Genomic DNA, 26,482 nt, shown 5'->3' with positions numbered 1-26,482 from the left:
TCTTTGTGTATTTTGGATAGAAATCCTTTATCAGATATATATTTTACAAATATTTTCTCCCAATTTGTGCTTGTCTTTTCGTTCTCTTAATAGTGGCTTTCACAGAGCAGAAATTTTAAATTTTAATAAAGTCTAACTTAATATTTTTTCATGAATTGTGCTTTTGGTATTGTAACTCATCACCAAATCCAAGGGCACATATCTTTTCTTCTGCATTTCCTTCTAAAAGTTTTATAGTATTTCATTTTATATTTAGGTCTATTATCAATTTTGAGTAATTTTTTGGTGAAAGTGTAATGTCTGTTTCTAGATTAATTTTTTTTACACATGGATGTCCAATTATTCCAGCACCATTTGTTAATTAGGCAATCTCCATTGAATTGTCTTTGCTGCTTTGTCAAAGGTTGGTTGGACATCTATAGAAGATTTTTTATTGGGATTGCATTTAATCTATAGGTCAAGTATCTTAACAGTGCTGAGCATTCCAATCCATCAACATGGTATGTCTGTTTATTTATCTTCTCTGATATCTTTCATCAGACTTTGGTAGTGTTATGCATATAGATCATATACATATTTTGTTAGATTTATACCTAAGTACTTCATTTTTGGTGTTCTATTATAAATAGTAATATGTTTTAAATCTCTAATTCCAGTTGTTCATTGCTGGTACATAGGAGAGCAATTGGCCTTTTTTTTTTTTTTTTTTTTTGGCTGCGTTGGGTCTTAGTTGCAGCATGTGGGATCTTTCCTTGCAGTGCATGTGTTCTCTCTAGTTGTGGCATGTGGGCTTCTCTTTAGTTGCGGCGCCCGGGATCCAGATCATGTGGGATCTGTAGTTGTGGCATGCGGGCTCTCTAGTTCAGGCGTATGGGCTCAGTAGTTATGGTGCACAGGCTTAGTTGCCCCACGGCATGTGGGATCTTATTTCCCCGACCAGGGATTGAACCCACGTCCCCTTCATTGGAAGGCGGATTCTTTACCACTGGACCACCAGGGAAGTCCCACAATTGGCTTTTGAATGTTAATCTTGTATCCTGTAACCTTGCTATAAATGCTTATTATTTCCAGGAGGTATTTTGTTTATTTTTTTGGATTTTCTACATAGACTATCATGTCATTTGTGAAGAAAGACTGTTTTATTTCTTCCTTCCATATATATATATCTTTTATTTCCTTTTCCTGTCTTATTGCACTAGCTAGGACTCCCAGGATGATGTTGAAGAGGAGAGGTTAGAGGTGTCATACTAACCTCGGCTTTTCACTAGCATCCCTCTAGTGAGCCCTAGCCACCATCCCCTCTCCCTTGGCCTGTTATAACAGCCTCTGAACTGGTCTTCCTACTTTCATTTTTGTTCCTACAAAGTCCATTGTCTGCATAGTAGCCAAGATGAGTTTTTAAGAATGTAAACCAGATCATGTCACTTCGCAGATTAAGACAACTCCACTAGTCTGCTGTTGCACTTATACTAAAATATAAACTCCTCAGTTTAGCCTAAAATGCCCTATACAGTCTGGCCCCTCCATGGCTGGGTAGCATCATTTTGTAAGACCCTGGCTTTCTTTCTGTCCTTCAAGTACATTCTGCCTTTGGGCCTTGGCACCAGCTGTTCCCTCTGCCAGGAATGTTCTTCCCACTCATTGTAGTGCTGGTTCTTTCTGGTTATTTAGATCTCGCTGCAGTGTCACCCTCTCAGGGTGGCCTCCCAAGCTAACGTTGTACTTAGTCATTCTCTGTTATGTTAACGTGTTTTAATTCTTTGCATAACTTTTACTGCTACCAGACTTTGTCTTGTTTCTTTTTAAAATTGTCTATATCTTCTCCCCTCTCCCCTGCCTCTGACCCTCCCAGCTGCTGGAGTATAAGCTCCTTGAAAGCAGGGCTCTACCTCTCGTGTTCACTGCCGTACCCCGAGTGCCTGGAGCAACACCAGGCATGGTGTGGGTGCTGAATGGCCCCTTAGTGATGAACACCATCCATCCCAACCTGAGCTCTTGACAGGAGTCTGGACTTAGTAACCCTCTTGGAATGTGCGAAAGTCCCACTTCTAGACAGGATCCTGTCACTTAGCTTTGTGTCCACATTGCCCTTTTCTGCCTGTTCTGAACAGCCACTTCTGGTTCTTAGGGTCCCGCATCACTTAGCTCCACCCTTCAGTTCTTTTACCCACCTCAGGCCCCTTTGCTCAGACAGCCACTGCAGACAAATGTCTTGGACTCTGGCCCTCAGCGCTCTCTCTCCCCTGGCTCTGTTTAGTTTTTGTTCCCCAACCCAAGGCACCATAGCTATGGTTCAGAGGCTCCTGGCGGCCTCCCTGATGCTGAGGGCTGCACCCTCGTCTGTTGTGCTTGGTGTTCAGAGCCTGGAATGCTGCCTGACACATTGGTGTTCACTGAATATTTATTCCGTGTATGAATGGGAATCCACAGAAAGGTTGGCAGAAAGAAAGCAAGAGGGTAGCCAAGGTCTGGGTTGCCTACAGTTTGTCCAAAGGAACAGATGAGGAATAAGAATATATTTGTGTCATATACATTAGGCACAACAGTTTGAAGTGTAACAAATGGACAAATGTAGAAGTTTAGATACTGGAATGTTTGGAAAGAGAAATTCTGAAAATGATGACTTTGTGGTACCATGTATTTAATTGAGTCTTCAAGTTCAAAAATTCTGTATATTTTCATTTGTATATGATAAGGTATAACTGCACACACACACACACACACACACACACACACACACACACACACACAGGTATGCTCCCTATTTTGTTCTTTTAACATTTTGTTCTTTTTGCTAAAGCTAGTAATTCAAGACAGTTGCAACGGAGGGCAGAATTGTATAAGAAATTTAAACGCCTTTTATTTCTTGCCTGAAAATCACTCCCAAATACAAATGACAACAATATATGGATTGAGCTAGAGAAATACTCTTTTTCGACTCTCTGGTTTTCAAAATTTACATATGAGGATTAGTTAAAGGCCTTGACTTATTTTTCACGTGGTAGTTTAAATACTTGGTAATATATGTAAACCTTAATAAAAGCAAAGTGCTGATGCTTTGAGAGAGAAACAGTGAAATATAGAAAATGTATTTAATATTTAACTTGTATCAAGATTAAGTGGTAAGCACTCTTTGTTCCTTTCCAAATATGCTTTAGGATTATTTACTTTTCTTTCCATTCTAGTGCTGGAACGCAGACTTTTTGAGGTTACTGCCACTGACAGATGCCGATTAGTGTCCTTTATTGCGAGATTTCTGAAGCTTCTGGGCAAGACCAATGAAGCAGAAGAGTTATTCTTGAGTGTTGAGAACATGTTAGTGCAGGTAAATTGGGAAATAGTTTTTTAAATCCTTCAAACATTATTCAACTTGTGTAAGGTATTTTCAGGTATCATTTACCTTTGTTTGTTTATAATTTAGTCCACAAATAGAGGAACTAATGAATAATGAATAATAAATAATTATTACTTATGTTCTTCAGTGAGGAAGCTTTGATTTTAATCTGTGTCCCAAACTGTATATTAGTGACAACAACCAGTAAATAGATGGGAATCACGATTGAATGAATGAATACCAATAGGTGTCATTTTGGAGGGAAAAAAGGAATGTTCATAAAACAAAATGGGAACGAGAATAGTGGGTTGAAATAAACTAATAAAATAATGTTTAAAGAGTTGGTTATAATTTTCTTTTTTTCTACATCTTTATTAGAGTATAATTGCTTCACAATGCTGTGTTAGTTTCTGTTGTACAACAAAGTGAATCAGCTATATGCATACATATATCCTCATATCCCCTCCCTCTTGAGCCTCCCTCCCACCCTCCCTATCCCACCCCTCTAGGTGGTTATAATTTTCATAAAGATGTTGGGGAAGGTTGATTGATTATCTTGTCCCTCTATTGATTTACTTTTCCTGAAATAGAAACTTTTGGGCTTGTTGAATACAATGAAACTTTCACTCATGACATATAACTGTAACTATTCTTAGGATGACATTTAACTGTCCTTTAAAAAATTATAAATGTTTACCGATTGTAGTATTTTATGGGCCACGGGTAGTGTAACCCAAGACAAAGCTATTTTTGTTTTAAAACAAAGGCCTTCAAATGTTCATAAAGCTCTGTCTCTGCTCCATCAACATACATCTTTCTAGAAGGAACTCTATCTAAAGAGATTTATAAGACTCAAGATCTGCAATCCCTTTATTGCAGAGGCCATGCTTGTTTACCAATTTTTGTATGTACCATGGTGTCTTACAACCTCTGGGTGCTTAGTAAATGTGACAACTGAATCAATGAATCAATTTGAATTTCCCAGTACTTTGTGTCCTTAGAAGGTAGTGTGGAGTAGTGCATCAGCCTGGGCTATTTACAGACTGACCCAGATTTAAAGTGCTTTGGCACTTCCTGCTGTGCGACTTTGGCAAAAATTTGAACCTCTGACTCAGAGTTCTCATCGTTGAGGGTTCTAAGATCTGCCTCATGGGGCTGTTATCAGGGTGAAGTGAGTGGTAGCACAAAGCACTTCAAACAATGCGTGGCACATAGTGAGATCTTAAGCTGTTTTGTTATTACCGTCCGTGGGTTAAAATGTGACTGAGGCCTAGGTGAGAGATAAGAAGAGTTTGATTTAAGCTATTTTGACCACTCTTGCATTTTCAGAGAGTGGAGTCCAGTGATTCTCTGATATCTTATTTTGATAAGAATTTCCCCTGCACCAAATACTTTTTTCCCCACGAGGTCCAGATTTTCATCACTGACATGTGTCTTTCTGGAAAGCACCAATTATTTTATTAGGTCATCACTGAGTGCCTGATTTCAGCCATTTGCTCAGTCGACCACTCATTCATCCATCCATCCATTCATTCATTCATCCATTCCCTCATTCACTTAGTCATTTCCTCATCCATTCACTCATTCACTGACTCATTCACTCATTCATCATTAACTTACTCATTCGGTCATCTATTCACTCAGCCATTCACTCAACCGTTCACTCGTTCACTTACTGAGTCACTCACTCATTCATTCTCTCAGTCCTCCACTTGGCTAACATTCCCTGAGGGCCTTGCCCAGCCTGAGCTCTGTGCTGGGAGTTGGGATGATAGCAGTCGGCAAGGTGGGCACAGTTTCTGCCCTCATGGAGATCCCAGTCACTGCCAGCATCTCCAACTGTGATGAAGTGTAACCTGTGGAGTAGGTGGGTGAAGGGAGAAGGTGGCTGCACGGGAAGCATGACAAAGCTGAGACCTTCAAGAGAGGATGTCCCACTTCAAAGCACTCCTTCCAGAGGCATCAGTCTTATGATTGTCTTCTCAAAATATTTTTGTAACAGTTCTTTGGGATTAGCCATCATGGAGACTATCAGAGTAATTTTTTTAGGCTCTGAGGGCCCTTCCCAAAGAGAAGTTCTAAAACGATTTTGGGCAATAACCACTTCTTTGAAATATGCACTGAACATTCTTGAGGGGAAAGAGCTTATTATTTGTGCTACATACATTCCGTGCCAAACCACTTTTGCAATTTCTTCAGATTAGGTTATTTTAAAGTTTTGGTGCAGAGGTTTTCAACTGGGAGGCAATTTTGTTTGTCAGGGACCATCTGGCGATGTTGGAGACCTTTTTATGCTTTTTTTTTTTGCGGTACGGGGACCTTTTGGTTGTCACAGCTTGGCGGGGAGCTTGCTAACGGCATCTAGTGGGTAGAGGCCAGGGATGCTCTAAACATCCTACACTACACAGGCCAGCACTGCCGCCCCCCATGTCAAAGTATTAGATGGCACAGAAGTCAATAGTGCTGAGGCTGGGGAAGCCTGACTTATAGCAGCAAGTGTGCTTGTTAAAAAAGTAAGTCTCATGACTCTCTCCCTAGTATTTCACAATAGGTGCATCAGGCTGCAGGAAAACCAAAGGATACTTTTGTGAAGGGGCCTCCGTTTATGCGTCAGAGGCTCACTTGTTAAGAACATGTGCAGAGCAGAGCTTTGGAGATAGGCCAGTCTGGGTTGGACACCCTTGTTCTCCTACTGGCTAGCCACGTGAGCTTGGGGGATTGATTTAACCTCACTGAGCCTCAGTTTCCCTGCTTGTAATAGAGGAGTAATAATCCCTATTTCCTAGGGTTTCTGCAAATATCCACTGAGGTTATGCAGTTTAAGAGCTTTGCTCGGTCAGGGCTCCATAGGTGGTGGCCAGTACAGACCATGACCTAAAAATGCTTCACAATCACTGGGCATATCAACAAATGTTTACTGAATAGCCGTGAAGCACAGAACTCAATTCTTGGATCGTGGGGTCTCTGCCCTCAAGAAGCAGATGGCCTGGAGTAAGAGGGGAATAAAAGTCATGTCTTCATAAAGAGGATACTGACACTATATGGCTGCATTTGACATGCCGATTAGTATTCTTGGCAATGTGGGTGGTGAGACTCAAGGGTCAAAGGACCACTGTGGGCTGGTGGTAGATTGGGAGCTGTCATCCTCCCTGTGACAGGGGATTCTGCCTGACTCAGACTGATTGGAAACGTGGCCCTGACATGGGGAGAAATCAAGGAAACCCTGAGGATTTGAGTCTGATGATGGACGTGCAGAAATTCAAAGAGGAACCTGGATTTGGAGAGGATGAATTTTTAACATTTAAACTGCTGAGTTTGCAGTTCAGGAAAAATACCCAAGGGGAGTATCCAGCCAGCTGGGGAAACATAGGATTAGACGTCTGGAAAGAGACTGGAGAGACACCTACATACAAGTGAATGCTAAAACCATGAGGAAACAAGATCTCTGAATGACAGTAGGAATTGGTCATTGGAAAATTACTTATCCTTAAAAGGAGGAAAGGGAAAAAACCTGTACAGGAGTAAGAGATTGGAAGAGAATAAGGATATCCTAGTTTCCCCAAATCAAAGAGGGAGTGGCTAACAGCATCAACTGCTCCTTAGAGGCCTGGGCAAGTGAGGACTGAAAGAAGGTCCCTGGGTCTGGTGAGCAAAGGTCAGTGGTAACCCCTGAGATGGAAGGGGGTATATGTGTCAGGAGCCAAACTGCCGGGCTTTAAGAGGTGAGTGTGTGATGATGAAATGGGGAACACATGTGTTAATACCTGTTTGAGAAGTGTGTCAGTAAAAGGAGAAAGATGAAAAGTCAAGATAGTACCAGGTTCAAGTTAGGTTTCATCCAGGATTTATGAGTTTGTGTGGAGCAGGAAACGAGCCAGGGAGAGAGGTGGATTGGAGATGCTGGTGGGGACTCTGTGAGGAACACAGGACTTTGAGAGCTTGGGAAGGGGCAGGTCCTTGGTAAGGAGGTTAGGCATCCCTTCCTCTGGCATAGGCAAGAGGGAAGAAAATAGGTGAAAACACTGCTAATTTGAAATTTAAAAGAAAAGCGTAAGTGAGGTATACCAGAGACTATAATTTCCCAATATCTAGTCTCCCTTTTGTAGTAAGTAATGTCCCCACCCACCTCCTGGACTGTTTGGAAAGAAGACTACATTTCCCAGCTTCCCTTGAGGCTAGATATGAGCACATCCTAAGTTTTGGCTGATGGGATGTAAATGGAGGTGCTATGGATAACTTCTGAGAAGTTTCCATGAAGTGAAGGGTGTGCCCTCCCTCTCCTCTTTCCTCCTTCCTGCTGTTTGGATTGTGGCTGTGATGGCTGGTGATGCAACAGCCATTTTAGACCAAGAGGTGTCCTTGGGAATGGAGGTCAGGCAAGGTCAAACAGTGAGATAAGAGGAACCGTGTCTCTGACATTGTGGTGTGTCTATAGCCCTGGGTCATCCACTTTCTGACTTTTGCATGAGAGAGAAATCAAGCCACTGTTAGTTTGGGTTTTCTGTTAATTGCAGCCAATCGTGATCCTAACCAATATCCGAGGGCAATCTTTCAGAGTAGGTTTGACCTCAGTGAAGTCAGCATGCAGGCCATCTTGAAGTGGAGCATGGGAAGTGTGAGCACTAGGGCTGAGACCTAGGATAGCTGCGGAGAAAGGGGCACTTTGAAAGATACCCGTGAGGGAGTGTAAAAGGCTATGGGTCCAGGGATTCCACACCACAACCAGCTGCCTCCAGGGCTGAGATCAGTATCTCAGAGTAGGTGTAACCTGTTTGCAAGACACTTATTGGAAAGCTCTGGGTCAAGCCATAGACGGTCACTTTCAGTAGGTGCAGGAGAGCAGAAAGAATTCCCGCCAGGGAGCCAGGCTCAGTCAGTCCTGTCCCGGGCTAATATTTCGGTACAGCATAAAGTATTCCATAGCCAGTGATGGTGGTAATACTGACCATTTGAATAGGGCTTTATTGGTTACCAAACATATTCACATATAGTCTTGTTAATATTGTTTTCTGAAATATTAATAATAACTCATTTAAATAACTAACTCTCATTTAAAAGATTATAACCAACTAGTGTATTCTTATGCATTGATAAGGTTTTGATAGAGGAGTGATTTAAGGTAATGAAGTTTAAGTACCCCTGAAATAAACATGCTAAACCAGGAAAGGGAATTGATATTCTAAGCAAAAGTATATCGAACTTAAAGTTAGCAGATCTCTGGTCACACTTGAATTCAAGGTCCACATAGACAGTGTTTTTAGGTGTTCGTTAGGATTTTAAATAATACCTCCTCTGGGAGCTTTAACAGCTGCAAGACATCATCACGTTATTCTTACCTTCAAAATTTTTCATTACCATTAACTAATAACCTGTGAAAACATTTTCCAAATTTTATTTTTGGTTTGCAGTGTCTCCCCATAAATGTTTCGCTATAACTCTCATAAGTATTTAGAATTCCCCAAGAAATGCTGTAAAGCATGCGATCTTTTGCAAGTTCATTATGAAATGAGCCTTTCTTGGGTGGGTGTCTGGCGGCTGTGCCTAGTCTAACGCTGTGTCCCCTCAGGAGTGTGTTCTCTTTCATTTTGTGTAGAGTTGGTCCATGACAGGAATGCTTCCCAAAGTACAGAATGCTATTGGGGAACTCTATCTGGAAATAGGGATGACCCAGGAGGGAAGGTTTCTGGTATTTCCAGGAAGCGTGGTCCAACTTGATGGAATTTTCATCCAGCAACTTAAAAGACAACCAGGACTTAGTGAAGCAAAAAGGTAGGGTGGGCACGTGCAAAGGGCATAAACTCTTGTGGTTCAGAGTCAGACTCCTGGGCTCTTCCCACCTGTGAAGAAAGGGGAATGGGTGTGTGTGCTTTGCTTGCTTGATTTTTTGTTGGGCTGCTGGGCATGTGAGGGTTGAGCATGAGTGCTCCTCCTGTGACAGACCACCCTTTTAGAATGTTGAAGGCTGTTGTGATGTACCTCACACTGCTTTGATTAGTAAGAGGGCCACTCAGAGCTTAACTGTGAAGCCAGCCTTTCTGGGTTCAAATCCCACCTCTCCACTTACTGGTTCTTTGCTTTTTATTTATTTAAAAAATTTATTTACTTATGTATTAATTATTTTAATTTTAATTTAATTTCTATTTTTTTTGGCTCTTTGCTTTTAGACACAAGACTTAGCCTTTCTGGGTCACAGTTGTCATATTTGTAAAAATATAGGAATAAAAATAGCACCTACATTGCATGGTCGTTGTGAGACTAAAAGAGTTCAAGGGAGACCGTAAAGCACACAGAATGGTGCCTGACAAATAGTTAAGTACTCATTCATGGTAGCTCGTTTTTTTATTCTCCAGTATTTGATGCCCGACGCTGCTATGGCACCACTAATGGAACAAAGAACATTCGGTGAATGCAGATACTAAGCATTTTTACTCACTGATTTACAGTCAGACTAAACATAATGTCTAGAATTATGTCATATTTAAATGGCTGTGTCAATTATGTTGTATAAGAAAGCACCCCAAAACTCAACAGTTTAAAACCAACAGCCAACAAAGAATCGTACTCTTTCTGAGCTACAATCCTCCTCTTTTTGAACTATAAGCAAAAGATCATCTAGTCCAATGGCTGCATTATACAGATGAATATGAATATGAAGGAACTTTTCTATGACAGGTTAACTCATGGGTCTGTAGAGCTCAGTCTTTAGGACAGAGAGACCTGGGTCTCTACCACTTACTAGTTGCATGGTCATGACCCATGGCAACATAATGACACTCCCTGTACCTCGGTTTGTTTCCTTAACTCTAAAATGCTAATGGTTTTCACCTCATATTATTGTTGCAAGGAGCAAAAAAAAAAATGGATGTAGAATACCTGGTTTAGAATAAATACTCAATCACATGCAAAAAAATAATAAGAAGAAAATAAAATAAAAGCAACAGCCACTTATTACTGCCCACGCCTATGGGCCACCAAGGGGATCCCCCTGGTCCAGAGTAGGCTCAGCAGATCTGGGCTAGGCTCATGCAAACATCTGTGATCAGCTGGCAGGGCCAGCGGGGCTGGCTGGTCTCAGAGGACTTCACTCAGATGTCTGGTGGTTGTCTGGCTGGGTGACAGGGTTCGGGTCACGTGCCCCTCATCCTTCGGGAAGACAGCCCAGGCCTGCTCACCTAGTGGCTTGCACAATTCCGAGGGGGAGAGCACAGGTTTACGCCTAGGCTCAGAACTGGCATGACACCCCCTCTGCTGTATTTGATTGGTCACAGCAAGTCATCAGGCTTTATTCCATGGCAGAGAAAGAGACTCTGGTGCAGAGTGGCATTGCAAAGGGGAGTTGGGTACAGGTTGGCATGGAGAATCACAGCTGTTTTTACAGGCTACTGTAAGATCAAAGGTCACCTTGGGCAAGCTACTTACCCTCTGCATTTCACCCGTAAATCCACTTTTATAGTAACAGTTATCATTCATTTCATGCTTACAATGTACAAGGCACTTCATGCTCACAAGCTCTTTTACCTTCAAATATACCTCACATGTTATGTATTGTTACCCCACTTTACAGATGAAGAAACTGAAGGTCAGAGAGATGAAATCAACTACGTCAGCTCCCACAGCTAGCACCTCTGGAGCTGGGGGTCCAAGCTAGTCCTATCTGACCCTAAAGCCTGTCCGCATTACTCCTTGCTATGTGGCATCTCTTCTAGCATTGGCATTTATAAAGCTCTAATCCTCCATACATAGAGGCTAGCTTCTAAGTCATCCTAATGTAGGCAGGGCTGGTCATGGACATGCTGGGACCTTGGTGAGCAGAGGAAACCAGTGTGGGAACCAGGGACACTTCTGTGGGTTCTAGGACTGGCCTTCTAGAGCCAGCTGGGCCGTCCAAAGCACAGAGTTCCAAGGATTTCGGCAGACTTTGGCCTGGCATAGACAAGTGTGGTTCTCCAAGGGGGTGAAAACAGCAGGTGGGGCCGGCTCCTGGTGAACAGGGATGCTCACAGGTAGAATCAGTGTCATTAGCAGCAGCTTTTTTTCTTTTTTTTTTTTTTCAGCTGTACGCGGGCCTCTCACTGCTGTGGCCCCTCCCGCTGCGGAGCACAGGCTCCGGACATGCAGGCTCAGCGGCCATGGCTCACGGGCCCAGCCGCTCCGCGGCATGTGGGATCCTCCCGGACCGGGGCACGAACCCGTGTCCCCTGCATTGGCAGGCGGACTCTCAACCACTGCGCCACCAGGGAAGCCCTAGCAGCAGCTTTGATGGGAGTGCACTGTACTTCCGGTCTCTTGACGAGGGTCAGGTGGGGATTCCAGCCTGACCAGGGCTCACACATTCAAAAACTCTACTGAGCACCTGTCATGCACCAGACACTGTGTTGAGTCCAGCAGCTCGAACAGGACAGAGTCACCAGTGCTGCCTCCGAAAGGAGGTGACACATGACACACAAGGGAGCGGACACATGCAGTAATTACAGGCTGTACTAAATGCAGTGAGAGACACAAACAACAGATGGAGGTAGAGCATAAGCAGGGGGAGGGACCACCTGTGAAAGGGTGGTCAAGCGGCATCTCTAGGAGGGGACATTGAAGCTGAGACGTGACAGACTGCAGGAGTCACATGTGGTGGGTATGGGGGCATTCGTGGCAGAGGGAACATTGTGTGCAGAGCCCTGAGGTGGGAGAGGGCTCGGCTTGTCCTAGCAATGAAAAGAGGCCTTTGTGACTTGCTGTGTGTGTGGCACAAGGAACTATATTCACTGTCTTGTAACAACATATAATGGAAAGGAATCTGAAAAAGTACACACATGTGTATATATATATATATATATATATATATATATATAAGGAATCTGAAAAAGTACACACATGTGTATATATATATATATATATATATATATATATATGTATGTATGTATATAATTGAATCACTTTGCTGTACACCAGAAACTAACACAACATTGTAAATCAGCTATACTTAAATAAGAAAATTAAAAAAAAAAAAAAAGAAGCCTTTGTGAACAAAGGACAGGAGGCATCACATCCTTCAGGGCCTCGGGCCCCAGGAAACATTTGGATTTTATTATCAGTGCGAGGGAAAGCCTTGCAGGAGTTAGGCTGGGGATGACATCGCCTGATTTCTGTTTTGAGGTCACGTTTGCTGCTGTATGGAGAATGGACATAGGGAGACCAGGTACATGGCTGTCCCTCCCTGGTGTGCAGATGCAAGGCCTGAGGCCCTGGAGTGGGCACTGGGCAATGAATGGGGTGCTATTGATGATGGGAAAGATGCTTTTTGATAATTTAATGGTAATCCTTTATAATTAATACCAAATTCCTTAACACAGGGAGTTAAATCTGCTTTGTTTACTGCTAGCAATGCTCTAGTAACACCTTCTTGAAATATAATTATGGTTTTTATCTCTTTCCATAACAAAGTATGGCTTAGAAAACCATAAAACTGTCTACATTTTAGAAGTCTATTATTGTTAAAATATCTAACTTTCAATAACTAGCAAAATTTAGGCCTTTGCAAAGGGTACATTCCCAAGGCAGTGTGTATCTAGGTACAGCCCATTACTTATTAATTAGGTTTATGGGGCTTATTCACATGTTTCTTGTTGTAAGGCTGTACCATTTTATTGTTTCTTATTGCAAGGCTGTACTGGCTTGCCTTCTCTAGGACTTGGTTACCATGGTGATGGCTGGTTTCACTACATCCATATTCTCACTCTGTTTCTGACCTGTTCATTTGCAAAACAGACTTGGATTTGGTTTCAATCTATTGCCTCAGCTCCTCAGCCCTATAACTTCTGCACACACACAAATTCGTTACAGAAAAACCAACCCCATGCAATGTAGGTCAGTAGTTGATTTATTAAGAAAAAACCCAGCTGTTGGCAGCAAGGAAGAAATGATATTAAATGCCCTGCCTAGTGACATCTTAACTCTTCTGTGGAAAAAAAGCCTTGAGCATCATCTTCTTTGCCAAAATTTATTCCCTGCAGGCAGAGTGCTGAACAACCTGGCAAAGTCAGCATCTAAGGAGTACTTAAAAGAAAATCATATTCTGCAATGTGCTACTGAAATGTCCAGCTTACTGGACAACAACACCTGTGACCAGGCCACCATGAAATAACACTGAAGGTGTTCTGATGTAAATGTGTGTTTTTGCTTGAAAATGTTTTATTTTCTGTACTAGCTGTTACGGTTATGATTAATATACTTAACCCATACTCGCCAATCCATTACCCAACTAATTGATTGGGTTAAGAAAGGCTGAATTGTAACATTTCCATCCTCTGATTCAGTGGTTCTCACCCGGGGGCAGGCTTGCGCCCTATGGGGCCTTTGGCAATGTCTGGAGACGCGTTAGCTTGTCATGACTGGGGGTGTCGTTATTGGCAACTAGTGGGTACAGGCCAGGGGAGATGGCAAACATTATACAGGACCCTTCGCAACAAACTATCCGGCCCCAAATGTCCACAGTGCTGAGGTTGAGAGTAGTGCCCTAGTTTCTTATAAAGATGTACACACATCTTATCGATCACTTTCAAAGTCTCAAGTCTCTGCTAATATAAACTGCTCTGCTGTTTTGTATCATCCTGTATAGAATAAAGGACGTTTATGAGCATTATTTTTGGTGGCACAATGAAGGTAGCCAACATGTATCGTGCCCAGTAAGTCACGCACATGCATTTTATTTTCAGATCTGCTGCCGGAAACGCTTCTCTTGCAAAAATGAAATTTCAAGAATGCTTAAATATCAGGAGAAGTTTGGTGAGAAAAACATCATAGTTGGAGAAATTATGGAATTTTTAGCGGATTTACTGTTTTTCCCACTGAGACATAGTGAAAGGTAAGTTTTTATGAAATGTTTCAAGTAGTGTGTCTCCTTTTCCCTCCCCCGGTCCCCCCAAAAAACCCCACTAGTGACAGGGAGGTCAGGGGTCACTCATCGGGGCATCTCACTTCTTTGGTTCCAGCCTTGTGCAGAGAAACTCACCGTGCCTGAGAGTTCTGCCCCGATCTATTTGTCAGGACACTGACCATGATATATTTGAAAGGAGCTCCTAGCCCACAAACCGTGTAGAGGTTTTGGCAGGAGGAAAAGTAAAAAGGAGGACAATGCCATCGTGAGTGTCTCCCAGCATCACCCCGGGCCTTGTGAGGAAGATGTACGTATTGTACTTCAGGCCTCTATGGACTGTGTCTTCGGTACCACACCCCACTGGTCTCTCTTCTGCAAAACCTAGGCCAGAGCCTGCAGTGCCTCAGACACCACTTTCCTGCCACCCCTCCTCGCCGGGGAAGACCTCTCGCTCTCTTGCCACGTGTGGGGCTTTCCTCGGCTCTCCTTACAAGGCATTGCTAAAGCTGTTAAAGAGAAGAGTATTTGTGACACTTGTTAAAGAAAGACTTGTTAAGACAGACTTTATTCTGGCCCTTTGTGATAGGTGTAGGGACCCCTGCAGTGGGGTTCTGCAGCGGCAGAGACAGATTGGACTCACCTCCAAATACATGGAAAAGCAGCGGGGTATGCGGGGTCAGTAGACGGGAAGTTACTAAGAGGAAACATCAGGGGTACGGATGGGGGTGGATTCTGGCTAAACAGACGTAACAGGATTCTTGCTGAAGGCAGGCCAGGGGTCAGACGTCACCTGGGGGTGGTGCTGGTGAGGAATCTCAGTAGATATGGACAGTGATCAGACATCAAGGATGGCTAGACTGACTGAGCAGGATTCTTGCTGGTTGGACAATGCAGAGATGAACACCGAAGTCCAAAGGTTGGGGCCTAGTTGAAAATTGCTCTGAAGAGCCTGAGTAGAGTTTGGTCAGGAGAGACTGTCAGCGTCTGTGTTTAAAAGAGGGGTTGTAGGGCTTCCCTGGTGGCGCAGTGGTTGAGAGTCCACCTGCCGATGCAGGGGACACGGGTTTGTGCCCAGGTCCGGGAAGATCCCACATGCCGTGGAGCGGCTGGGCCCGTGAGCCATGGCCGCTGAGCCTGCGCGTCCGGACCTGTGCTCCGCAACGGGAGAGGCCACAACAGTGAGAGGCCCGCATACCACAGAAAACAAACAAACAAACAAACAAAGAAGGGTTGTAGATATTACTGTCCGGATCTAATCTGTGTTAGGATTTGCCAAGCTCGACCACTTCTTCCTTTGACAGGTTGGTATGAGAGAAAGTTCTTTGTGAGTCCACAGAGAGTCCACCACCCCCTTCCTTCGGCCCAGCCTGCACCCTTGCACAGCCAGTTCAGCTGGCTGAAGGGCCAGGGATGCTCTAGGTGAAATTGTAAAGTTGTGAGGTTTTGTTTTTGTAGCCCCTCCCTCTCCCCTCCCTGTTGGCTGTCCTGCCTTTCACTTTCCCTTTCCACCATCCTTGAGAGAATTTTCCTCTCACCAGGGAGGTGACCTCTTCTGGCTTTTGCTCCCAAGAAGAATGTGATGTGACTCATCTCTAATGCAGAACTGCAGATCAGTGTTAACCCTTTCGAAGAATATTTACCTTGAAAACAGTAGCCCCAATAAAGGAGTTTCTAAGGGTAAAGTTACCAGTGCTCTATAGTAGTACTGAGATGTTGGGCTCTGGGGTCCTATTGCCTGGATTCAAATTTTGTTTCTGCCACTTGGTAACGGTGAGAACCTGGGCGCATACTTAACATGTTGGTGTCTCATTTGTTTCCTCATTGGTAAAATGAGAGCGGTGGTAGTGTTTTCCTTGCAGGATGATGGTGAGAACTGAGAGATCTTCTATGTAAAGTGCTTGGAAGGACGCCTGGCACACTGAATTGATAAATTGAGTTCTTAGTATTATTAGTTTGCTCCCCAGCAGGGAATTTTTGAGGCACTTGACACTACGTAAGCCTACTTTTGTTCCTCTTAAGGTCAGCACTGTGAGCAGAGAACAGGACCTTCTTTAGAGAAGCAGAAAGCTTGACAGTAGAACCATTGCCTCGTGAAAGAGAAATCTAAACACATAGCTTGCTGACTGAGTCATCTCCGCGGCCTGGGCTGCCCCACCACGAATCCAGGGCTGGCAGCGCGTGACTCATCAGACACTTAACACTGCTGCCGTTCAATGTGCATGGCCTCTGTGTCAGAGGAGCTGACTGTACTTGGCAGTCTTCTTTCCAGACCTTATTGTCAACGGTCAGCCTTCCGAAACGACGGAGAAGCCTTTATCCTTACTGAAGGTTGTCCTTAGGTGACCGCATCTTCCACGTTGGTTAAGACTGGGAGATTTTTGCTGTGCCACTCAACTCACCTCTCAAACATGTGGAGATCCTTTGTCTTGGTGGCCAGGGGCCCTCAAGACAGCTCTCATGCACTAGGGAAATGATCAGAGGGTCCTAAGGGGCCTTGGAGACTGGGGATAGGTAGGGATGGATTCATGAGGTCAAATTACAAAATTAAAAGTAACCCTCCCCCAACTCCCCCCTCCCCCTCCCCGTGCCCCCTCCCCCCCAGGACAGAGAAGAATAAGCAAACTGGCTTAAGAGGAACGGGGATATGTTCTCAGTGAAATCAGTGAATGTCATCGCTCTCTCTCTCTCGACTTTGTATCCATTCATCAGCAGCTGTCCTTTCATCCGTGTCCCCTCCACAGACAAGTGTCTCAACTGCCTCACTTCCCGCTGACGTCACTCGCCTCTCCCCCAACCCAACTCCGTTTCGCCTACTGCCACAAACATCATCAGGAACATCCTCGTTGTGTCTCTTTGCACTTTGATCTTGTTGGTCGTCTGCTGCTGGAGTTTCTGACAGCATCCATGACTCCCCTCCTGAGATATGCTCTCCTGGTTTCTGAGCTACCCACCCTCATGGCCATCTTCTCTGATGATGCCTTCTCGGTTTCTTTCGTGGGTTTCCTCTTTCTCTTCCCGACTCTCGTCCAGATGGTGGTGCTCTCTTGGGTTCAGTTCTTGGACTCTACGTGTATCAGCCGCGGTGCCGCGACCTCGCCTGTGCCCAGGGCTTCAGCCAGCATTCCCTAAGGCGATGGCTTCTCGTCTCCATCAGCTGCACACGTGTGCATCCATCTGCCTATTGGGCGTCTCCGTTTGGGTATCCAAAGTCTTCGGGCAGTTCAGAGTCAACATGCTCAAGCCTGAAAACATCCACCCCTCTCCCTGACAAAATGCATCTTCTCCCATTTCACCCAGTACAGACACCATCTTTTTTTTTTTTTTTTTTTTTTTTTTTGCGGTACGCGGGCCTCTCACTGCTGCGGCCCCTCCCGCTGTGGAGCGCAGGCTCCGGACGCGCAGGCTCGGCGGCCATGGCTCACGGGCCCAGCCGCTCCGCCGCATGCGGGATCCTCCCAGACCGGGGCACGAACCCGTGTCCCCTGCATCGGCAGGTGGACTCCCAACCACTGCGCCACCAGGGAAGCCCCTGGACACCATCTTTAACGACACATTTTCGTGGTATTTATTATCAGTCACCATGCTAAACCTACTCCATACATTTTCTCATTTAATCCTCACAATAGCTCTGTTATCCTCATTTTGAGCACGAGAAAACTGAGGTTTAGGAGAGTAGGATGCTTGACCAGCTTTCAAAGGGTAAGGCCAGGATTAGCACCAGGGGAGTCTGATTGCAGAGCCGTGGTGCCTAACCACCGCGTCACTACCAGGCACGCTTGACCTCAGAGCTCAAGCTCCTAACCTCATCATCCTACTGCACGTGCAGATGCCAGCGCTCCCAGCACCAGGACCACCACATTCCATGTGACGCCAGGACTTAGCAGGTCTTCGGTCACATCTGTGGCCACTGCATTAGCTCAGACCCTTATCATCCTTCCTCTGGACCAACTGGTCTCCCCTCCCATAGCCTCACCTGCTTCAGTTTATCCTCCACACTTGCACCCAGGTGAATTTTCTAAAACGCAAGTTGGATCACATCACTGTCTTAATGAAAACTCTTCAATATTAAAGTCCAAAACCCCTAGGTTTGCACTCAGTGTCCTTCACAGGTGGTTGGTCCTCCGTTTCACCCTCCAGTCTCTCCTACCCCGGGGAATTCTCTGAGGGCAAGGGTTAGTCTTCCTCATTTCTGAACCCCAGCCCCAGTGCCAGCATTCCGTGAATGTTTGTTGGATAAATGGATGAATGCCATGCTTCTTGGATGCAAAGCCTTAATTAGATTTCTCGTTTCTAGATTCAAAGGAAGCAAGCAATTGAATATTATAAACAAGTGATAAAAATAAAGGAAAATGCAGGCACTCTGGCCAACTCCTCACTCGTCAGGAAGCAGCTGAGCATTAGCCTAAGTGATACCTTGTGTAAATTAGGTAATTGCTTTGATGTATTTCTGTTAGAAGCAGACGACTTTTCCCTCCGTCTCACCTGCATACTTTGCTTATTTTTAAAAAAGCCTTCATTTTTGAAGCAAGCAACTCCTGTTCCACATACTTTCAACTTTTTTTTTTTTGGCAGCTTATTTACCTTCCCTCATTAGGTAAGTGTCTTAGTCTGTTGCTATAAGTAAACTGGGTGGGTTAAACAACAGAATTTTATTTCTCACAGTTCTGGAGCCTGGGAAGTCCAAGATCAAGGTGCCAGCAGATTTGGTGAGGGCCCATCTCCTGGTTCAGAGACAGCTGTTTTCTCACCGTGTCCTCACATAGTGGAAGAAAGGGGCTGAGAGCTCTCTGGGGTCTCTCTTATAAGGGGCACTAATCCCATTCGTAAGGGCTCTATCTTCAATGGCCTTATCACCTCTCAAAGACCCCACCTCTTAATACCATCATCTCAGGTGTTAGGATTTCAACATAAGAATTTTAAGGGGGACATAAACATTCGTACCACAACAGAAAGATATCTTTTAAAAGTCCTTTCCATCCCATTTTTCATTCTTTTGTAGGCAAAGCACCATGCCCAACCACACCCCTCTCCTGTCAGTGTAGTTTCCCTTCTTCCTTCCAGTTCTGTTTTAAGATGCTGTTTCTATAGCAGTAGCCTTTTCATACTTATTCCTGTGTTGCTAAAGTAACACGTGACCAGAAATAACACGATGGGCCCACTTTTGATTTTACTCATGGGACTCAGTGCCTCAGAGATCTGGTGCAGAGATTTTCTGACTAAAGATAAACATTTAAAACTTAAAACGAAAGTTAAAAAAATGGAAATGAAACATTTTGGCCTTAAATCTTATCAGGAGGATTGGGGGTGGGTCTTTTGCCTCCTCTTGGTTTCTGTTGCTTCTGTTATACTGTTCAGTTTCCCTTCATGGGAGGAGTTCTGATTCTGTCTCTGAGTTTCTTCCGCCAGAACGTTGATATTATTACCTGTGGTTTATAGTGACTGTCGAGTCTCTTCATCCCTGGTACTAGATTGGTTAGGTGGGATTTACTGACATTTTAAGTGTGGTCCTCCAGGGTCACTGTTGAAGAACTCAGCGGCCTCTGAGAGAAAGGTCCTGCTTTCCAGGCTCTGCTATTGCCAGGGACCAGGGTAGCAGGACCTCACGTTCACTACCTCAGCACCTATTTGACTCAGTAGCCCATTAGCTTGTTCTGGAAATAGTTGCCACGCATGAATTCCGTCATTTGGCTGGAGCATCACTGCCAGACTTGGGAACTGAGGAGAATGAGAGTTGAATTGGAGGCTGCAAATAATGCTTGGGTACGAGGCTGGGGACAGGCCATAGCTGGAGGGTGCGGTAGGTGTAGTCAGGGGTGTGATTCCCACAGACAGCACTTCCCAACTTTTGTGCCTCCAGTGAGTGGGTTCAAATAGAGTGAGGGTTCAATGAGGGTCAAACAGAGACCTCTCAGCCCTTGGGCAGCTTTGTTTCTTTCTTTAAGTAGGCGACACTAGAAATCTCAGCTTCTATAAATGCTACAACTAGAAAAATCTTGCAGCACTGTCAGGGCTCCTGAAATCTCGTTGCCACAGGGCACAATCTACCTCAGCCTTAAAGAGTGTTTTTTAACCCCGGGCTGATTTTGACCCTCAGGACAAAAAGTCTGGAGAAACTGGATTGTCATGGCTGTGGGTGGGGAGTGCACATTTAGTGGGTGGAGGCCTGAGAGGCTGCTAAACATCTTACAGTGCCCAGGACAGCCCCCGACAATAAAACACTACCCAGCCCAAGATGTCAACAGCGCCAAGACTAGGAAACCCCGACCTAAATCAGCCACTTCCCCCAGCATGTGTGCTTGTCATGCATATTACAATAAAACAGGATTGCTCTCAGCCTAGTCATTTGCTGACAAAAAAGCCTTAAGATACTTGATATCTGCAGGGAAAGAATATTTTCTATCTTCACTCTACAGATTTAGGAGTGTGAGTGTGTGTGTGTGTGTGTGTGTGTGTGTGTGTGCGTGCACGTGTGTGTGTGTGTGCGTGTGTGTACTTTTTTTTTTCCAGTGAGGGTGTCCAGGCTGAGCAAAGATTTTGTTTATAAACAGAAATTGCAGATGCAAATCTAGAGAACATTTATGGGAAAGGAACTAGTTTACCTGATCTGGTTGCTTTGCCTAATTTTTTGTTGCTAGTTTTGGTTGCCTGTCTGTATAATATATTCATTTACTTTCTGATTGGAGGGTCTCTGGCAATCATAGTGTCTTGGTGACTTCTTAAATAATTCTTTATGATAGGTTTCCATTTTGCAGTCAATTTTCAACGTGGTTACGATCAGGTATTTTTCTGTAAGGAGCACTTTCTTGCCATTATTTTATAGTTTTTCCCACCTGCACGTGATTGAAGTTGATTCATTTCACATAAGGCCCGCTCCAGGCTCACAGGAACATCGTGCGTGGTGAAGTCAGCTGTCAGGGCAGAATTCTTGTGCTTTTGTTTCAGTCCCTGCTGGTGAGAGCTGATGGGTGTCTTCAGTGCAGGAGGATGAGAGCCTTGGGAGGGAAAGGTAGACTAAGTTTATGGAGACTTCGGAATCAGTTGTTCTTTGACATATTTTTAGTTTTCCTATGTAGGGGCGGAAAAACGTTTCTTCCATCTTCTTAGGGTCCCTGGCTGAGCCTGAAAATTAAATTGAAAAGGCAGACTTTCACCATCCTCGTTCCACCTGACCCTGCAGGCAGAAATTTGAGAGGCTGACTTTGGTTAAGAAATTTTATCTCCTGCAGCTTTTGTTAAGAAGCTCAGGATATCTTAACAGCAGCTTCTGGACCGAGCAAGGAGTAATAGATGATAGAATCCCACCTTTGTCACCAAAACTGTAGGGGAGAAAAAACATTTTTTTCCCTCTACCCTCCTAGGTTTTTCTGCTGGGGCCCTGTAAAATTAGCCTGAGAAAAGATTGATTAACAAGAGAAAAATCAAACAAGTTTACTAACATGTGCATCACACTTAACACACCTACTCAGGGATGAGCAACTCCAAGGGGTCTATATACTAACTTAGCAGGGGAGAGGGAGGGGGGAGAAAAGGCCCTCATGGGAAAGCAAATGACTCTTTGGAAGGATAAATAGGCCCTTAGGAGAATAGATGATATGGTAGTTTGTGGCAGTGTCTGTCTGGGTGTGGTTCTGGCTTCCTGTCCCCCACCCCTTCTCCCGGGGAGGGGACTTATAACACTTGAGTCTTTTGGGGAGGCTCTGCTTTTAGGCACATAAGGGATCTCAGGAATCAAATGCCTCAGCTCGTAATAATTCTAATGTCAGTGTGGCCTACCTTGGGGTGGCATATCGTTATCCCCTTTATCTACCTTTAATGGAAAATGTCTGTCTACATGGAGTGTGCCTGAGGAACTCATAAAATAAGAAGGAAGCCAGAACCACATGTAGCTGGGACTTATCATTAGTCATTGTCTTGGGGCCTCTGTAGTAAAAAGTGTTACCGAACGTTAGTCATCAAAGTGATCCTCTTTAAGGATTTTTGCACTGAGGGAAGAAAAGAACTATGGTGTATGATGCTTACACTGTATCTATTCAGTGAGGATTTAGTGCTTTATACATTGTAATGCATGACAGAATTATAAGGATGTGTTATCTTAACCTAACCAGTTTGTAGGTCTGGGGTGGTTTGGGAGATTCATTCACCCGGTTAAGTTAAACAAGCCTCCTACTGCGCACCCTACCCCCCCACCCCCACCAGCACTCAGCCTGAAGCTGCCCATGTGAGTGGCAGCCCAATCACCCAATCACAAGTCATTGCTTGCATCTGCCTTTGTGACTCTGGATTGCAGGCTCTTGTAAGAAACTTTCCTTTGTCTGAGTTTTTCCCCTTGTGGAGGCAGTTCCTCAGGTGCTGTGCAGGGGCTGCTTACTACTTTGAAATGGTCTCCTAGGTCCTCCAACATGAATTTTATGAATGCCGTATGGCCTGTATTTCAATCCAAATGACAATTTGTCTTGGTCTTTTCTAGATGCGGTAATAGACAAATGGGATGGGACAGATGGGAACTCTGTCCCCTGTGCTCAAAGAACCATCCTACGTTTTGTATCTGGGGGATCCAAAAACAAACGAAGTTAATTTCTCCCTTTAAGCAAATTCTTGTTTTGTTAGGAGGCAAAACAAACCTATTATAAGATATATAACACATGAAAGATTTAAAGCACAGCCTGGTTGGAGGAGGCTGAACTGGGTTTTAGTTTTTGCCTGGCCATAGCCAGTTATGTGACCTTTGCCAAGTCACAAGTGCTCTGGCCCAGGTCTATCTCTCCGCTCCATCTGTAACTAAGGATATAGGGTTCTCTGAAGTTCTCTGCAGAGTTACTCTTCCATGTTTACATTTAAGGGAGACGGTGATCAGTAGCAGGAGGTTTTCCAGGGAAAGCCTCTCAGGAGGAATGCTTAAGGGAGATGGAGGGTGTGAGTTGGCCGAGGACGAGGCACTGCTAGGCAGGGGATCTGCATGAACGAAGGTAGGAAGGTAGGAATAAACAGACGTGGAGAAGACCTATTGGGAGCTGGCAGGGGGGCTATGAGAAAGGGTGGGATGGGAGGTGAAGACTTAAGAAAACAGGCAGTGGTAGGAGAATCGAGGCAGTGCACTGATTTGAAGGCAGTTCTGTCCATTGGCTAGTGGAGATTTAAGAGTGAAGGCGGCTTGGGGGCCAATTACCCTTTCATGGTCTTATTCTGTTTAGGAGATTGTTTTGGAAACTCTTTAGAATTATTGAGAACTCAGCAAGGCTGTCTGAAGCCTGTCTACAATTTCAGAGTGAAGTGAATTCCCTGTGCATCCTGTGTAAACGAACGCCCACCCTCATTTCTTCTTCACTCAGCTCTATTTTCCTTCATGGCACATAGCACACTACCTAAAACTATGTATTTGTTTATTAGTTTTTTTGCCATTTAAAAAAATGGCATTTTAAAAATGGAAGTATAGTTGATTTACAATGTTTCAGGTATACAGCAAAGTGATTCAGTTATATAAATATATTATATATATATATACTTATAAATATATTTTATATATATAATAAATATATAATATAAACATTTATAATATAATATAAATATATATTTATAAATATATGTTACATATAATATATAATATATAAATATTTATAATATTTATAATATAATATAATATAAATATATAAAAATATAAAACATATATATTTTATATACAAAAGTAGGCTTACGTAGTGTCAATATATAAAAAATATATAAAAATATATATATTTTATATGTGTATATATATATATATATATATATATATATATATATAATTTTCCATTATGGTTTATTGCAAGATAATTGAATATAGTTCCCTGTGCTATACAGTAGGTCCTTGTTGTTTATCTATTTTATTAGTAGTTTGTATCCCAAACTCCTAATTATCCCTCCCTCACCTTTCCCCTTTGGTATCCATAAGTTTGTCTTCTATGTCTGTGAGTCTGTTTCTGTAGTAAGTTCATTTGTATCATTTTTTTAGATTCCACATATAAGTGATATCGTGTGATGTTTGTCTTTCTCTGTCCTACTTGCTTCGCTTAGCATGATAATCTCTAGGTTCATCCATGTTGCTGCAAATGGCATTGTTTCATTCTTTTTTATGGCTGAGTAATATTCCTTTGTATACATGTACCACATCTTCTTTATCCATTTATCTGCTGACAGACATTTAGGTTGCTTCCATGTCTTGGCTATCATAAATAGTGCTGCTGTGAACACTGGGGTGCATGTATCTTTTTGAATTAGAGTTTTCATCTCTTCTGGATATATGCCCAGGTGTGGGATTGCCAGATCATATGATAAGTCTATTTTTAGTTTTTTAAGGAACCTCCATACTGTTCTCCATAGTGGCTGCACCAATTTACATTCCCACCAGCAATGTAGGAGGGTTCCACTTTCTCTACACTCTCTCTAGCGTTTATTATTTGTAGACTTTTGGATGTTGGCCATTCTGACCAGTGTGAGGTGATACCTCATTGTAGTTTTGCATTTCTCTAATACTTAGTGATGTTGAACATCTCTTCATGTGCCTATTGGCCATCTGTATGTCTTCTTTGGAGAAATGTCTATTTAGATCTTATTAGTTTTTTAAAAATCTGCCTTTCTTGCTAAAAGGAAGGAACTTGATCTGTCTTTCCACCATTGTATGCCCAGCTTCTGGAACAGTGGCTGGCACATAGTAGGTTCTCAGTAAAAATTTGCCAAGGGAATGAACATATAATGGAGAAAATGACTTTGTTAATTCAGATTTACCCTTCCACTTTAGAAAAGCAAGTATTTATTATTAAGGGTATTTTAATGTTAATTACGTGTATTATAATTCATTCATTAATTCTTTCAACAAATATTTACTGAACCTTAAAGCAGTAAAACCAGGTTTTATTCAAGACTGTTGCAATAGGGGGAAAGAGACATTAGTACAGGACTGGGTTCAGTTCCAAATATGGGCATGGGCAAGTGGGAATTTGTAGCCAAGGAGTAGGGTGGGGGTCAGTGGATAGAAAATTACTAAGAGGCAACACCAAGGATAAGGGGAATTCTGGCTAAACGAACCTAGCAGGATTCTTGCTGAAGGCAGGCCAGGGTGATCACACATCACCTGGGGGATGATGGAGAATGAGAAACTTGACTAGATATTGAGGGTAATCAGGAATTGAGGATGGCTAAACTCAGCAGGGTTCTTGTTAAAATTGGACTACATAGAGATGAACATAGAAACCCAGAAGTCAAGCCTAGCTGAAGAAGAGTTCAGAGAGCCTGAGCAGAGTTTGGTTAATGAGAGAATCTTTGCCAGGTGACAATCTCTGTTTTGGTTCCTGGGGATATAGCAGTGAGCAGGACAGGTAGAGACCACACTGCCTTCACTGCGCTCACACTGAGACCAACAGCTGTCAGACAGCGAAATACAAGACTGTTTAGCTGCAACTGTGGAAAATGCCACTATAGAGATTGTGGTTGGACAACTAAACACACAGTGGCTGCACCACAGTTGTGCAAAGTGCTATCGTGGCAAAATACAAGTGCTAACAGGGGACCTTGATCTGTTAGATGGAGGGGGATGGGCCGGGGGTGCTTCTCAGGAAATGATGCTGCAACTGAATGTGAGGGTGGATTTGCTTGTTAAGTAAAGTGGTGGGGAGGGAAAGGAGTCATCTAGGCAGTGAGGACAGAATTTGCAAATCTGGAAGGAACAAAAAGGGCCAGTGGGGCTAGTATGCAGAGACCAATGTGGCGGGGAGAGGGTGCATGAGGAGGATGCCAGAGAGGTGTCACAGGCCCCGAGGCCTGTTCAGGGATTTGGGATGTTACCTGAAGAGCAACTGACACATACACACTACTATATATAAAATAGATAACTACTAAGGACCTACAGGGAACTCTACTCAATACTATGTAATGGCCCATATGGGAAAAGAATCTAAAAAAGAGTGGATAAATGTATTTGTACGACAGATTCACTTTGCTGTACACCTGAAACTAACACAACATTGTAAATCAATTCTACCCCAATAAAAATTTAAAAAAAAAAAAAAAAGGAATTGAAAGCCAGTGCAAGGTTTTTGCAAAATGAGGGAGTGTTAGGAACATAGGGTCCTTTATTCCTCTAGCATCATCATCACAAGAGATTTCTCACACAGCATGCTAAAATCATCTTGTATATCCAGAGTCATGAAGGAGCTCAAAGAACCTTTTTTTTTTTTTTTTTTTTTTGGTCTTCGGCGGTACGCAGGCCTCTCACTGTTGTGGTCTCTCCCGTTGCGGAGCAACAGGCTCTG

General features: G+C 43.6%; 1 protein-coding gene across 1 annotated transcript in view; it reads left to right on the top strand.

The window, feature by feature from the left end:
* LOC103083672 (tetratricopeptide repeat protein GNN-like) overlaps positions 1–26,482 on the top strand; it is a 69,462-nt gene that overhangs the window by 31,003 nt on the left and 11,977 nt on the right. Inside the window, 8 exon segments of the mRNA XM_007454282.1 lie at positions 3,186–3,325; positions 8,928–9,008; positions 9,010–9,103; positions 13,339–13,466; positions 13,468–13,487; positions 14,041–14,102; positions 14,105–14,193; positions 18,496–18,628. Of these exon segments, the coding sequence (XP_007454344.1) occupies positions 3,186–3,325; positions 8,928–9,008; positions 9,010–9,103; positions 13,339–13,466; positions 13,468–13,487; positions 14,041–14,102; positions 14,105–14,193; positions 18,496–18,628 (747 nt within the window).

Source organism: Lipotes vexillifer, unplaced genomic scaffold (assembly GCF_000442215.2).
Source record: "Lipotes vexillifer unplaced genomic scaffold, Lipotes_vexillifer_v1.1 scaffold492, whole genome shotgun sequence".
Classification (NCBI taxonomy): Eukaryota; Metazoa; Chordata; class Mammalia; order Artiodactyla; family Lipotidae; genus Lipotes; species Lipotes vexillifer.
This window is presented reverse-complemented; position numbering and strand designations above follow the sequence as displayed.